Source organism: Ochotona princeps, chromosome 18, assembly GCF_030435755.1.
Source record: "Ochotona princeps isolate mOchPri1 chromosome 18, mOchPri1.hap1, whole genome shotgun sequence".
Lineage (NCBI taxonomy): Eukaryota > Metazoa > Chordata > Mammalia > Lagomorpha > Ochotonidae > Ochotona > Ochotona princeps.
The window spans coordinates 30478127-30491136 of record NC_080849.1 but is presented as its reverse complement, the minus strand read 5'-3'; the positions used below and the strand labels follow the sequence as shown (position 1 = coordinate 30491136).

Genomic DNA, 13010 nt, shown 5'->3' with positions numbered 1-13010 from the left:
ACTTTCATTAGAGAGATGGATACAGTTGCCAGGGTTAGTCTCCCTAGAATTAAGAAACTTAATTGTGTACTACATCACAGTCCTTTTATACTTACACAAGATGTGGAGTTTAAATCTTGAAGAATGTGTACAAATGCTCTAATCTCCCAGTACTTTCTTGAACAGTGTTAGTTACAGATAGTGATACACCCCTAATTGTTGAGCCAGATTCAGCATCAATAAAATGGCATTCCAACTCAGCAGAAAAACAGAATTGTCATTTAGGTTTCTAATAGTCTCTCTGTCTCTGGTTACCTGGCATCTTAGAGAGTCCATTTCCCAAATGATCATATCATATTTATATAACACTCATAACTAGAAAAGACCTTTTCTAGGATGGATTGCAGGAAAGACAACATTAATAATAAAAATTCTTCCTCAACACTTCCTGAGGACCAAGGAATGTTGTGTGTGCTTTAGTGTATTCACTGATTTGTCCTTAATGATGACATCCTATGAAGTCAGTCCTATTTGCATTATCCTCTTCAGCTTTCAGGTGAGAAACCCCAGGCTCTGAAAGTACTTGGCTTGAAGTGACACAATGAATTCCTTCAACATTTACAAGTGGTGACCTAACATTCATGTTCCAATGACCAGCAGCGGTGCAGTCAGCATGATCAGTTGATGGTGTTATCATGTGATATCAGTTAGCTGCAAAGTTACCATTTGAGTGGACTGTCCCAGAAGATGCAATCACAACAAAGATGAAATTTTTTTTTGATTCCATGATCATGGTTGATAACCTTGCCTCCAGTTTTGGCCACACGTGTTCTCTTTCTCTCAAACCTGGGTAAGATGGAGCAGATGTTTTCAAGTCTTAAAGTTATATTCTAAATCAAATGAAGTTAGGTGGGGAAACTGCATCTATATTTGTTGTATTTACAAACATTTTGAGCTCATTTGCACACAAACAGCATACCATATGTGCACTCTTTTTCCTCAAGGGGCTCAAGATTTGGATCGTATCCGACTCTCCACCTACAGAACAGCATGCAAGCTTAGGTTTGTTCAGAAGAAATGCAATCGTAAGTACTCCGGTTGTAAGAACTAATTACCTTCATGAATCTTATAGTTTACATTTGTTACTGGGTTTATTAAAATCATTGATTAAACCATGTTTACACAAAAATAAAGGAGTATTTTGGTACACAAATGTTAAGGAGATTATTCCTAAGTGCTTCTGAAATTTGAATTACCTCTAAGTAGCAAAACATTGAAATGGATGAACCTCTGAATACGTAGTTAATCCTAACCTTGGAATGATATACATCTGGCTGGATGTCTTTCTTTCCTTTAACCTTAGTAAACCTCAATGTCATAAAAATGGTTTCTAAACTCTATAAAATATCAAAAAGTCCTTCCAACATTTGCATTTCATTTACAAGCTTCAGTGTTTATAAGCTCATAAAATATATTTAAACTTCTTTCTGAAACTACAAAATTAGCCCTTTAGGTAAGAATATTGATTATATTTTCCTACATCAAACAAGAAAGAAACAGGTCCAACTTCAACTCTAGTCCAAGTTTTAAGATCTAAGCAACAGGCTAGATGCCTGATGATAATGCTCAGGGCTACATTCCCAGTGAGTCAGCACTCTCATTGCGCTACATCCATTTTCCCTACAAGATTGCTTAATGCTTCATTGGCATGAACATGCTGTTTTTGTTTCCTGAAAATTGACTATTGTTAAAAATTAATAACTGTTCTCAAATTTTTAAATTAGTATTGGATTAATTTTTTTATTGCAAACCATGGTGAACACATACACATAGTTCCCAAGTAACTGGCAAGGGAACTGGACTCTTGATGAGCTTGGAGATCCAATTATCCCCACATGTCTCCCCTCTCAGAGTCTCCAAATGTTTCCCAGAGCTCTGGAAGGCTACCCAGCTATATGCACTTGCACTGACAGGTAGCTGTAATTTTTGTGATTGTGAGGGTGGGTAATGACTCCTGTGGCTGCTAATCTACAACTTGCTCCCTAGCCAGTGTCTAACAAGGGGATTTTGTAGGAGGAAAGGAAGAAAGAGGAGAAAAAGTAGGTTGTTTACACATAAAATAAAATATTTTGACTCTTCACAGGAAGCAAAGCCAATTGAAAAAGAGCAGTAAGAGAGTCACTACAGGTATTGAAAAGAATTTGTGGCAGTATGTCTAATTCCAAGTTTGATGAGTTAATGAAAGATCTTTCCATGTTGTTGTTAGTGGAAAAGGAACACTGGTCCTTCAGAACAAAACTCTCCTCCCTCCTCAATCCCATCACCCATTTTCACCAAAGAAAATTGACAATATCCTCCCACTTTCTTGCTACATTTTATCATGCCAGGGGCCATCAAGGTAAATGTGGGAGAGATAGGGAAGGGAGTTCTGCCCCATTAAAGAACTGCAAGGAAGAACCCTAGCTCTCCTATCAGTTGAGCTCATGATTTCCAGAAAGACTACAGATGGTAAGGAAGAAGAAAAAAAATAAATAGGAAGAAAGGAAGGGACAAGAAAAGTGGGAAAACATACAGTACTTCACAGGATGGCCACCAAGTTTACAAAGTGAACATAGACTGTCATCCCTAACTCACAGGTCTCACTTACCAGATTCCTCCAGCTCTCTGGCAAGGGCCCTTTCTCCCTCTGTCATCCTGTTCTTTTCTGGCTCTCATGCTTATCTTACTTCCAGAATTCTGTCACAATCGCCCTGACTTTCTTGGAAATCAGTGGGGAAAAAGAGAGAGTGGTAACTTATTTCTGGGTGAAAATAAAACCTCATGCCTCAATGGGTTCATTCACTTCCTCCTTAATTTAGTAACCATATAATGAGCTCCTAAGAGATTTTTGGCACAATGCTAAAAAATGCTTTGCATGAGGTAAAGATGGTGCAACCTGTACCTTTAATGTTAGATGGGGTTTCAAGCGGATGTGTGAACCTATGTTAGAATCCATGGATGTTGTTGTGGTGGCTCAAGGAGGCAATTTCCTGAGCTAAGGGTTGGGGGCCAATGGAAGGCCCTTTCTGGAAGAACTGACAACTGGAATGGGACTAACACACAGTAGATTTTAAGAATGGAGGTCTTACTAGATTTGCAATGTACCATTTAAATTTCATGAATTTTAGGATACGATGTTCCATTCCATACAAACTGGACAAAGTGAAAGCTCATGGAAAGAAAAGAAACAATTCCATATCTTTACTATTCTACTAAAATTAAACTTAAAAAAAAAGTTTTTCCCCTGATCAGAAGTGATGAATGTAAATGCTATATGTGCTTGCTGAATCTTCTTTCCTAACAGTAAATATTATAACTGTGAAATTTATAGGTACCTGTAAAGTGCTGGCACAATTATTTTTGGCCTATCTTAAAGTTGCAGGCTTCCTTCTAGAAAGGTAGCTAGAAGTGATTATTTTTACATAACATAGCATTAGTTAGCTGTACCATACCTTCCTATACTAGAGGAGGTAACTTGTAGAATTCCATAAAACTTAACCTACAATAAATGATGGTACCTTTTAGTGAATAGTTACTCTGTAATCAAAGAAAGAGGAAGATGTAGGTGGTTTTGTAAATGCATTGCCTTGTTAGAAATTTTTAGGCTCTAACAAAAACACATAAAAGTGTGTGGTTTATAAGCCCTGCAGATGGAATACTTACCATTCATAAGGTGTATAGGAGGGCTCCAGATTCACAGAAATGCCTTCTTGCTATGTCCTCACATGGTGGTGAGGTCAAGGCAGCTCCTCATGGCCTCTTTGTAAGGGAATCTTTCATGATGACCTAACCATCTCCCTAAAGGCCCAACCTACTAACACATTAGACTGGAGACTACATCTCAGTGCCTGCAGTTCAAGGGAAACACAAACATTCATAACCACAATAGAAAATCATGACATTATTTGCTTCATAAAAAAATGATGGATATTAACTAATAACAGGTTGCATACTTTTACTTCCAAAGTTTGTTTACAGGTAAAGTTTTGAAAACTACATAATGGAGGGGAAATAAACAAAAATGTAATAACTATTATTGGCTTTTAATTAGCATTGGATTAGTATTTTAAGATGCAAGCCTCCTCCTTGATTGACTTTTAACTGTGTAGATTTTTTAAAAGATTTATTTTACTTTTTATCGGAAAGTCAGATATATTGAGAAAGAACGAGAAACAGAGAGGAAGATCTTCTGTCCTCTGACTCACTCCCCAAGCAGCTGCAATGGTGCTGCACCAATCCGAAACTAGGAGCCAGGAGCCTCTTCTGGGTCTCCCATGTGGGTGCAGGTTCCCAAAGCTTTGGGCCATTCTCTATTGCTTTCCCAGGCCATAAGCAGGGAGCTGGATGGGAAGTGGGGCAGCCAGAATATGAACCAGCACGCTTATGGGCTCCCAGCATGGACAAGGTGAGGACTTTAGCCATTAGGCTACGATGCCAGGCCCCAAGTATGTAGATTCTTGATTGTGTAGGTTTTCTGCTGTTGGCATTATAAATGATCCAAAATTTAACATGTAAGACATTACTCATTATCTCAAAGTAACTTCTAGTCCAGAACTAAATGCTGCCTAATTGGATTGTCAGCTCAGCATCACCTTGAGATTAGGTCAAAGTGTTGATCAGGTCTGTGGATCTCAGTGGGGGACTCAAGTCCTCTTCCATGTGTGCTTATTGGTAGATCATTCCTCCATGGCCGTAGGTTCTTAGAGTCTTGCCACATGGCACCCCGACCACTTAGAACATGGATGTTTGCCTATTCTTCTAGGCCAGCTACAGTGTGTTTCTCTTCATTTTTGTGAACAGAGAAAACTCTTTTACTCTTAAAGGAGTCAGGTGCTTATATCAGGCCCACTCAGATCCTTGTATTTTAAGACCATAATTTCATCTGCAAAAACCTCTTCATTGTGGTATCTGGATTAGTGTTCCATAGAATAGCAAAGAGAAGATAGGAGAATCTCTCAAGTTTTCACAGAAATTTAAAGGAAAAGATAAGTTTAGATTGGTGTAAATGATTTTGAGATACTTCATACTTCAAGAGGCCTATAAATAGTTCATGAAAGAAAATGTGTATTAAGAGAAAAACTATGCATGGATTTCAACTTTTCGGCACCAAAATGAAGTCATCTTTTGACTCTGCTTTTCCATGGACTTTCTGAAGGACCCATGATATGTGACATAATAGGCTAGGAGCCATAGGGAGGAAGGCATAAATGGACCCCACTTACCACGTTGCCCAAGAACACACACTTTTCTGTTCCCCAGATAATGATGTCTGAAACCTTGAATGTAAAAATAAAGTTTAAAGTAACAGGCTTCGTCAAGAGACATATAAATAAATTAACTAATTAATTAATTAAATAGAAATAGAAATAGAAATAAATAAACAAAAGAAATGTGCTTAAAGAGACGGAAGTCATGGTTTTAAGACATTCACTAAGGGAAATAAATGACAAGTGCCTAGTCCTCAGAGCACTGTTTTCTTTGTTTTTTATTGTTGCAAATGTTTTTGATACAAGTTATTATTCCTGATATTGAATCATTCTAGACACTTACTTGAATAAAAATGCATATTGCACTAGAATATATTGTTCTCACAAATTGCTTCTGCGACATTGACAACGGCAGTAAAAAAAAACTAAATAAACAATCCCATGAACGATACTCATGTAAAAGGACAATAAAAGAAACTTCTCTCTGAACACCCTGGACCTATGGCAAGACTGTCTTCCCTTTACTCAGTTAACCTTGGGTGAGGAAAATCTTTGATCATCCCTGACAATTGTGCTAAGGATTTAAGCCAAATGACTTCTTCCACTTCAGTTTTCTTTTAAGATCTGATTTCTCTTCCTTTTAGAGAAAGCTGGATACTTTATTGGCACAGACTGTTGCCATACGCAGCCCGTGAGCTAAGCCAGAAACGCCATCTTGTTTCCAGGTAGATCTGGATGTAACAGACAATAGCTTCCTTTTCTTTCTTCTGCCTGTGCATTATACCTGGAAGCTGTGCCAACTAAATAGTTTTACTTCCAGGCTTTTGAAAGCAACAGCATCTTTAAATGATTCTGGTAGATGGGAAAAAGAGATTTGTACAGAGGAATGCCTTTCAGGCTTCGATTATCCCATCTAACAGGTGCCAAGACAAGACTCATGATCTTCCCCTTGTGGCCTGCCAAGGTCTGTGCCTGGGCAGCCATCCAACTGGCCTATGTCCAATCAGTAGGGCAAGGAAGGATACCCTCAAGATGCTGTCATACTGCCTGGCTCCTAGGACCTTGGGTCTGTGGAACTCGGTGAGAGAAAACAGAAGACAGGAGGATGGACATAGGAGATCAGCTGCACAGTTGCTTTTTCAGGAAAGTTATTCCTGATGAAGCCTTGGTTCTGTCTTCACAGAGGCTTTGAGAACAGTTGCCTTTCTTATTAGCAATCACTCTTTTTGGCTTTATTTTTTGTTTTCCACTCTACAGTTTTGTAAGTAAAGGGCTTCCTCCTCCCCCCATTCCTATCTTCCTTCCCCCTTCCTTCTCCTCCCTCCTACCCGTTTCCCCCTTTATTTTGCAGTGTGGTTACTCCGGCTGCAGTCACCATCACAGCATCCTGCTAGTTACATGTGTCATGACATTGCAGGTATAGGCAACCTGTATTTTGTTGTCAAGATATATTTAACAGTTTCATTGGGGAGTGCTTCTTTTATTTAAGAGTAGAGATGTATGCTGAAATGTTTGTTTTCCAGTATTCTCTCCATACACTTTTCGCTTACGGGAGTATATGTGTATATTTGTTTATTCATATATCTTTACTTTGATCTTGCAGGAAGGTTGCCTTATATGAGAGAGAACATATGACATCTGTCCTTTTGAAAGTGGCTTATTTCACTGAACATAATGGTCTCCAGTTGGGACCACTTTAGTGCAAATGGTAGAATTTCATTCTTTTTAATGGCTGAATAGCAGTCCATAGAATAACTGAGCCACAGTTTCTTTATTCATTCCTATTTCAACAGGCATCTTGGTTGTTACCATGTCATTGTTACTGAGCATTGTGCTGCTATGAATCTAGATATGCAAATTGTTTTCTCATATGTAGGTTTCACATCAGTCGGAGTAGGATTGCTGGGTTGTATGGTAGATCAATTTTCAGTTGTCTGAGCACTCTGCATACTGATTTCCATAGTGGCTGCACTAGTCTACAGTCCCACCAGCAGTGTGGTAGGCTACCTTTCTCCCTGCCTCCTCACCAACAGGTGTTGTTAGATGACTTCTGTATGTAGACCATTCTCACTGGAGTTAAGTGGAAATCAATGTGGTTTTTATCTTATTACAAAGAGCCTGAGCATTTTTTCATATGTTTGTTTGCCATTTGAATTGTTTTTTAAAATGTCTGCTTATTTTCTTTTCCCATTTCTTAACTGGTTTGTTTGCTTTGTTGTTGTTATGTTTCTGAAGGTCTTTGTAAATCCTGGATATCAGTCCCCTATCTGTTGTGTAGTGTGCAAAGATTTTCTCCCATTCTGCTGATTGCCTCCTCACTTTGTGGACAGTTCCTTTTCTGTACAGTTTCTTTTGCTGCTATTAGTTTAATGTAGTTGCATTTGTTTATTTTGGCTTTGACTGCCTGTGCTTCTGGTGACTTTTCTAGGAAGTCTTTGCAAATGCCTGTACTTGTGAAGTGTTTCCTAGGTTTTCTTCTAATAGTGCGATGGTTTCTGCATTCAGATTTAGGTCCTTGATCCATTTGAGCTGATTTTGTTATAAAGTGATAGTTGTGGGTCTTGCTTCTTCTACGTGTGGCTTTCCAATTATCAACAAACATCTTTTGTTGATGAGGCCAACCTTTTTCCCTGCATTATTTTCAGTTCTCCTGTCAAAGATTATTTGGTGTTCATGTGTAGGCTCCCTTCTGGGGTTTCTATTCTGTCCTGTTGAGCTGCTTCTCTGTACCAGTACCAGACTTTTTCAATTACCACTGCCCTGCAATATATCTTAGGATGAGATTGTGATTCCTCTAGCTCTATTTTTATTCTCCAAGATATCTTTAGCTTATTCATAGTCTCTTATATGTCCAGATGAATTTTTATATCATCTTTTTCAGCTCTGAGAAATGTGTTGTTGGGATTTTAATTAGGATCACATTGGATCTGTATATTACTTTTGGTAATATGGACATTTTGATGATATTGATCCTACCAATCCAGAAACATGGTAAATTTCTCCATATTTTAATGTCTTCTACTTCTTCTTTTTTTAAGGTTTTATACTTTTCCTCATAGAGGTCTTCCACTTCTTTGATTGGGTTTATTTCACGATACTAAATGTTCTTTACTGTTTTTAAAGAGACTTCTCTTGCTAGTTATTTCTCAGCCATTGAGTTGTTTGTACTAGGGCCATCAATCTATGTTTATTGATTTTGTAGCCTGTTACCTTGCCAAATTCTCTTATGAGTTCTAAGATAATCTCTTTATTTAGACTTGTTTCTCCTATGTATAGAATCGTGTGATCTGCACACAAAGATTATTTGACTTCCTTTTTTCCAATTTGAATTCCTTTCATTTCTTTCTCTTGCCTAATAGCTCTAGTGAGGACTTCCAGTTCTCTGTTAAAGAGCAGTGTTGATGGCAGACATCATCGTCTAGTTCAGATCTTAGTAGAAAATCTTCCAATCTTTTCCTATTAAGTATGAATCTGGTATTGGATTTTTTCACAAATTGCTTTGTATTGTAAAATGTTCCTTCTATGCCTGTCTTGCTTACCGTTTTTAGCATAAAGTATTGTTGGATTTTATCAGATGCTTTCTTTGCATCTATTGAGATGATTATACTATTTCTACTCTTCATTTATGGATGTGGTATATTATGTGTATTGATAAGTATATGTTAAACCATCCTTACGTGCCTGGGATAAATCCCATCTGATACCTTGTTGTGTTCTGTTCACCAGTGTTTTGCGGAGGACTTTTGTATCTATATTCACCAGGGATATTAGTATGCAGTTCCCTTTCTCTGTTGTGTGTCTATCTGGCTTTGCACTAAGGTACTGTGGTTCTTAGGAGGAATTTAGAAGAATAGCCTCCCTTTCTATTATTTTGAACAGACTGTAGTGAATAGGGATCAGTTCTTCCTGGAATGTTTGGTGGAAATCAGCTATGAAGTTGTCTGGCCATGGGCTTTTCTTTGTTGGGAGGGATTTAATTACTGGCTCAAACTCCATCCTAGTTATAAGTCTATTTAGATTTTCTACCTCATGATTCAGTTTTGGTAAATGATATTTGTCCAAGAATCTTATCCATTTCTTATAGGTTTTCTAATTTGTTGGCGTATAATTGCTTAGCAATCATTCTTGTATTTTTCATTCAACAAATAGGATGGAGCTTGTAGTGCATGTTAAGCATTATTCACTGGAGGAAAGTGGAACATTCAGAGTCTCTATCTATTTGCATATTTCTCTTATACAACAAATGTATATTTATATTACTATGCTTCTTGGGAATTACTAAAATTTTCATTTACAATATATTCCACTCACACCAGTTAAAATTAGAGAAACTGAGAGGTTAATAATAAAACAGTGCAAAGTTTGTTCAAAGGATCCTTTTAAAATAGAGTTTGCTTTCCCAATGCATGGTACAGAGACTGCCAAGTGGCCCAAATCATAAATCTGGAAGGCTTATTTAAAATGTTTTTATTTCTATCAGAGATGGAGGGAGCTACCAACCTCTGCTCACTCACTTTCTGATCACAACAGCCCCCAACAGAGGCCAAAGCCAGGCATTGACAATGCACTCTAGGTGCCCTGTGTAAACAGCACAGAATCACATTATCTGAGCCATCACCATCACCTGTCAGTCTGCTTTAGCAGGAAGCTAGAGTCAGAAGTAGACCTGGGTGTCAAATTCAGGCACTGTAATATGGGACATCAGGAAATGGGACAGCCAGTGTCCTCTTTTTTGTATTGTTAGGCCAATCTCCTGTGAAAATTCTTTCTAGTCACTTCTCCCAATCCAAATAATCAATCATGGGGTCTCATGAGGTGTATTTTGTTTCTACCTTTTTATTCATTCCTAGCTTTATTTGCTGATTATAACTATATAGTCCAAAAGAACTTTACCTGGATTATGGCCTATGCAGTATCACCGTAAATGTAATGTGTAGGACTATGAATTTGAGGGAATTTGATCTTGTAATTAAATTATGTTAAATTGCACAGTTGGCCTTAAAATGGAAAAATCATTTTGATAGCCCTACCTACCCATTTGGGACCTTTAGCAGCTTTTCCCTTGCTGGCAGCAGAAGCAAAATGAGAGATCTGAAGGACTACAAATATGTGACGTGCTATGGCTGATGTGAAAATGCAGGGGCCACACTATCAATGTCTAGAAGTTGACAGATGTCTTGCCAACGGCCAGCAAGGAAGTAGAAACATAATCAAAATAAACTGAAGTCTATTAACAAAAAAGAGTAGTCTTTTTTGAACTGAATTTCCCCCTGGAGGCACTAAATGAGAACCCAGCCAAAACAACACCTTAAAATCGATCCCTGTGATATCTTGAGCAGAGAGCTCAGGCATGCCATGTTATACTTCTTACCTACAGGGCATGTTACACTATAGTTAATAAACGAGTATTGTTTTAAGCTCTCAAATCTGTGGTTATTTGTTACATATCAAAAGGAAGTTAATGCAAGGAACTGCTGCTGTGACATAACAGGTTGTGGAACTGTCATGCTAGCATCCCGTATGGACACCAATTTGAGTTCAAGCTGCTCTACTTTGATCTAACTACCTGTTAATGTACCTGGGAAAGCACCAAAAGATTGCCCAAGTGCTGGTGCCCGTGCATTCACATGCGAGACTTGGTTGAGGTTTCTGGCTCCTGGTTTCAGATAGGCCCAGCTCTGGCTATTGTGGCTACTTGGGGAGTGAACCAGTCGATGGAATATTTCTCTGTCTCTCTGTCTCTCTAAATAAAAAATAAATATTGTAGGGGCCAGGCGCAGTAGGATCCAGGCACCAGGATCCCATATGGATGCCGGTTCTAATCCCAGCTGCTCCACTTCCCATCGAGCCCCTGCTTGTGGCCTAAAAAAAGCACTCAAGGACAGCACAAAGCCTTGGGACCCTGCACCCATGTGGGAGACCCAGAAGAGGCTTTTGACTCCTGGCTTTGTAATGGCTCAGTCACTTGAGTAGTGAATCAGAGGGCAGAAGATCTTTCTCTCTGTCTCTTCTCCTCTCTGTATATCTGAATTGCAATAAAAATAAATAAATATTTTAAAGGAAATAAGGAAAATTAATGTGAATACTCTATGCACTAAAGCTTGGGCCTTTATTCAGTGAGATACGTGTGGGAGAAACTGGTATTAAATTTGAAGCAAGAATAAGATTGAATGGCCCTGTAGACTTAGGTGAAGTTTAGATATTTCTGTACAACTGATGAGGCTCATTCTTGTTTACTCAAAGCCTTTTCCATGTGGTAATTCAAGGTTAGGAAGGACCCAAAGTGGAAATCTTATCAGGGAGACAACCCAAAGACGTGGAAGGTGGGAGTTAGGAGCCAAAATCACCAATTCATAGCAACTACTCCCCGTAAATGTCCTTCAAACTTTAAGAAGCCAGAAGGGGAAATATTACATTCCAATCTGAGCATTTTCTGCCACAAAACAAGTCACAAACAGACCTATAAACCTGAATGAGATTTTGCCACTCCTCTCCTCAAAATGCTACAGTGGCTCCCCAATTTCCTCATGATGAAAATCAAGTCCTGAAAATGGCCCAGAGGACCCCAACCTTGGTTCTACTCTGGCTCCACCTTCTCTGCTACAAGCTCACTGTTTTCTTTCCTTCCTCCACCAGAGACACTCCACATCTGTGCCCGTCAGAGAGCCTTCACCCTGGCTGTCCCCTCTAATTGGAGCTCTGTTCCTATAAAGTCCCACATAGCTGACTTTCTCCCTTCTTTAAGGCTTTTCTCTCTTGTATCCTGCTCAGTGAGAACCCTATCTTGACATCCCCACTAAAAATTCCAATTTCCCATCACCCCTCCCCACCGTTTCTTGTTCTTGTCCCTAAAGTGTTTGCTGCATTGGAACATACACCATGCTTTATAATGTATTTAGTTATTCTGTTTATTATGTCTTCTGCAACTAAAATGTAGTCTCCTTCAGAACCAAGCTTATTGTGTGTCTTTTGTCCATCCACTGGTTCACTCCCCAAATGGCCACAATAACCAGCAGTTCCATGTGTACCCAGGACATGCAACATCATTAATATATGGTATATTATTGTGTACATGAATGAACTGTAGAGACCACTGTGGAGAAGCTCTTGCTCAAGCAAGTGTCAGACAGTATATGATTCAGTGCCTAACAATTCAAAATGCATAAAATATCAATGATAGGCAATTGCTATAACTTTAGACCTTAACATTGCATTCCAGAAGTCAACAGTGTTTTAGGTAACATCTTCCCAGTATTTAATAGCCCTAAATACGTTTTTCTTCCCAATAACTTAAGTGTAAGTTTCTTAATTTGTTTTATAAGTAAATTTTTAACTATTTTTAAATTTTAATTTATTTTGTTTTTGCCATGAGGGTTCTCAAAAACTCCTATACATCCCCAAATTTTTGAGGAAATTACAATAGGTACAAGAAGCCTGGCTGTTAAAGCTATGATCGCAAGGTCATGCAGCCAGACTCCTTCCAGACAAAGCCCCGTCCATTCGTGACATTTCACAGAGCCTGAAGCATCCAGGCACAGAGTTTACCTTTCCTTAAGTTACTTGGGAGACTCCAGAATCAAACACAAACTTAGGGGTCTCACTCTCAAGCATAGTACTTACAACTGTCACAGAAAATGGGGAGGGATAAATATTTTTAACCCTAAAAATGCAAATATCCAGAAAATTAGCTCAACTCCCCAAAACACAATAAAAATTTCACAGTAAAAGTTTAGTAACCATTTCGTTTTTCATGATTTGAAGTATAATGTAGAGTGGCACTGGTTA

The 13010-nt window shown here is 38.5% G+C and overlaps 1 protein-coding gene across 25 annotated transcripts in view; it reads left to right on the top strand.

Moving 5' to 3' along the window:
- The window catches only part of DTNA (dystrobrevin alpha), a 217264-nt gene that overhangs the window by 110432 nt on the left and 93822 nt on the right, over nucleotides 1-13010 (top strand). For all 25 annotated transcript variants that reach the window (XM_058677185.1, XM_058677181.1, XM_058677186.1 and 22 more), the window contains one exon: nucleotides 984-1064. In XM_058677185.1, the coding sequence (XP_058533168.1) occupies nucleotides 984-1064 (81 nt within the window). The remainder of the gene's footprint in view (nucleotides 1-983; nucleotides 1065-13010) is intronic.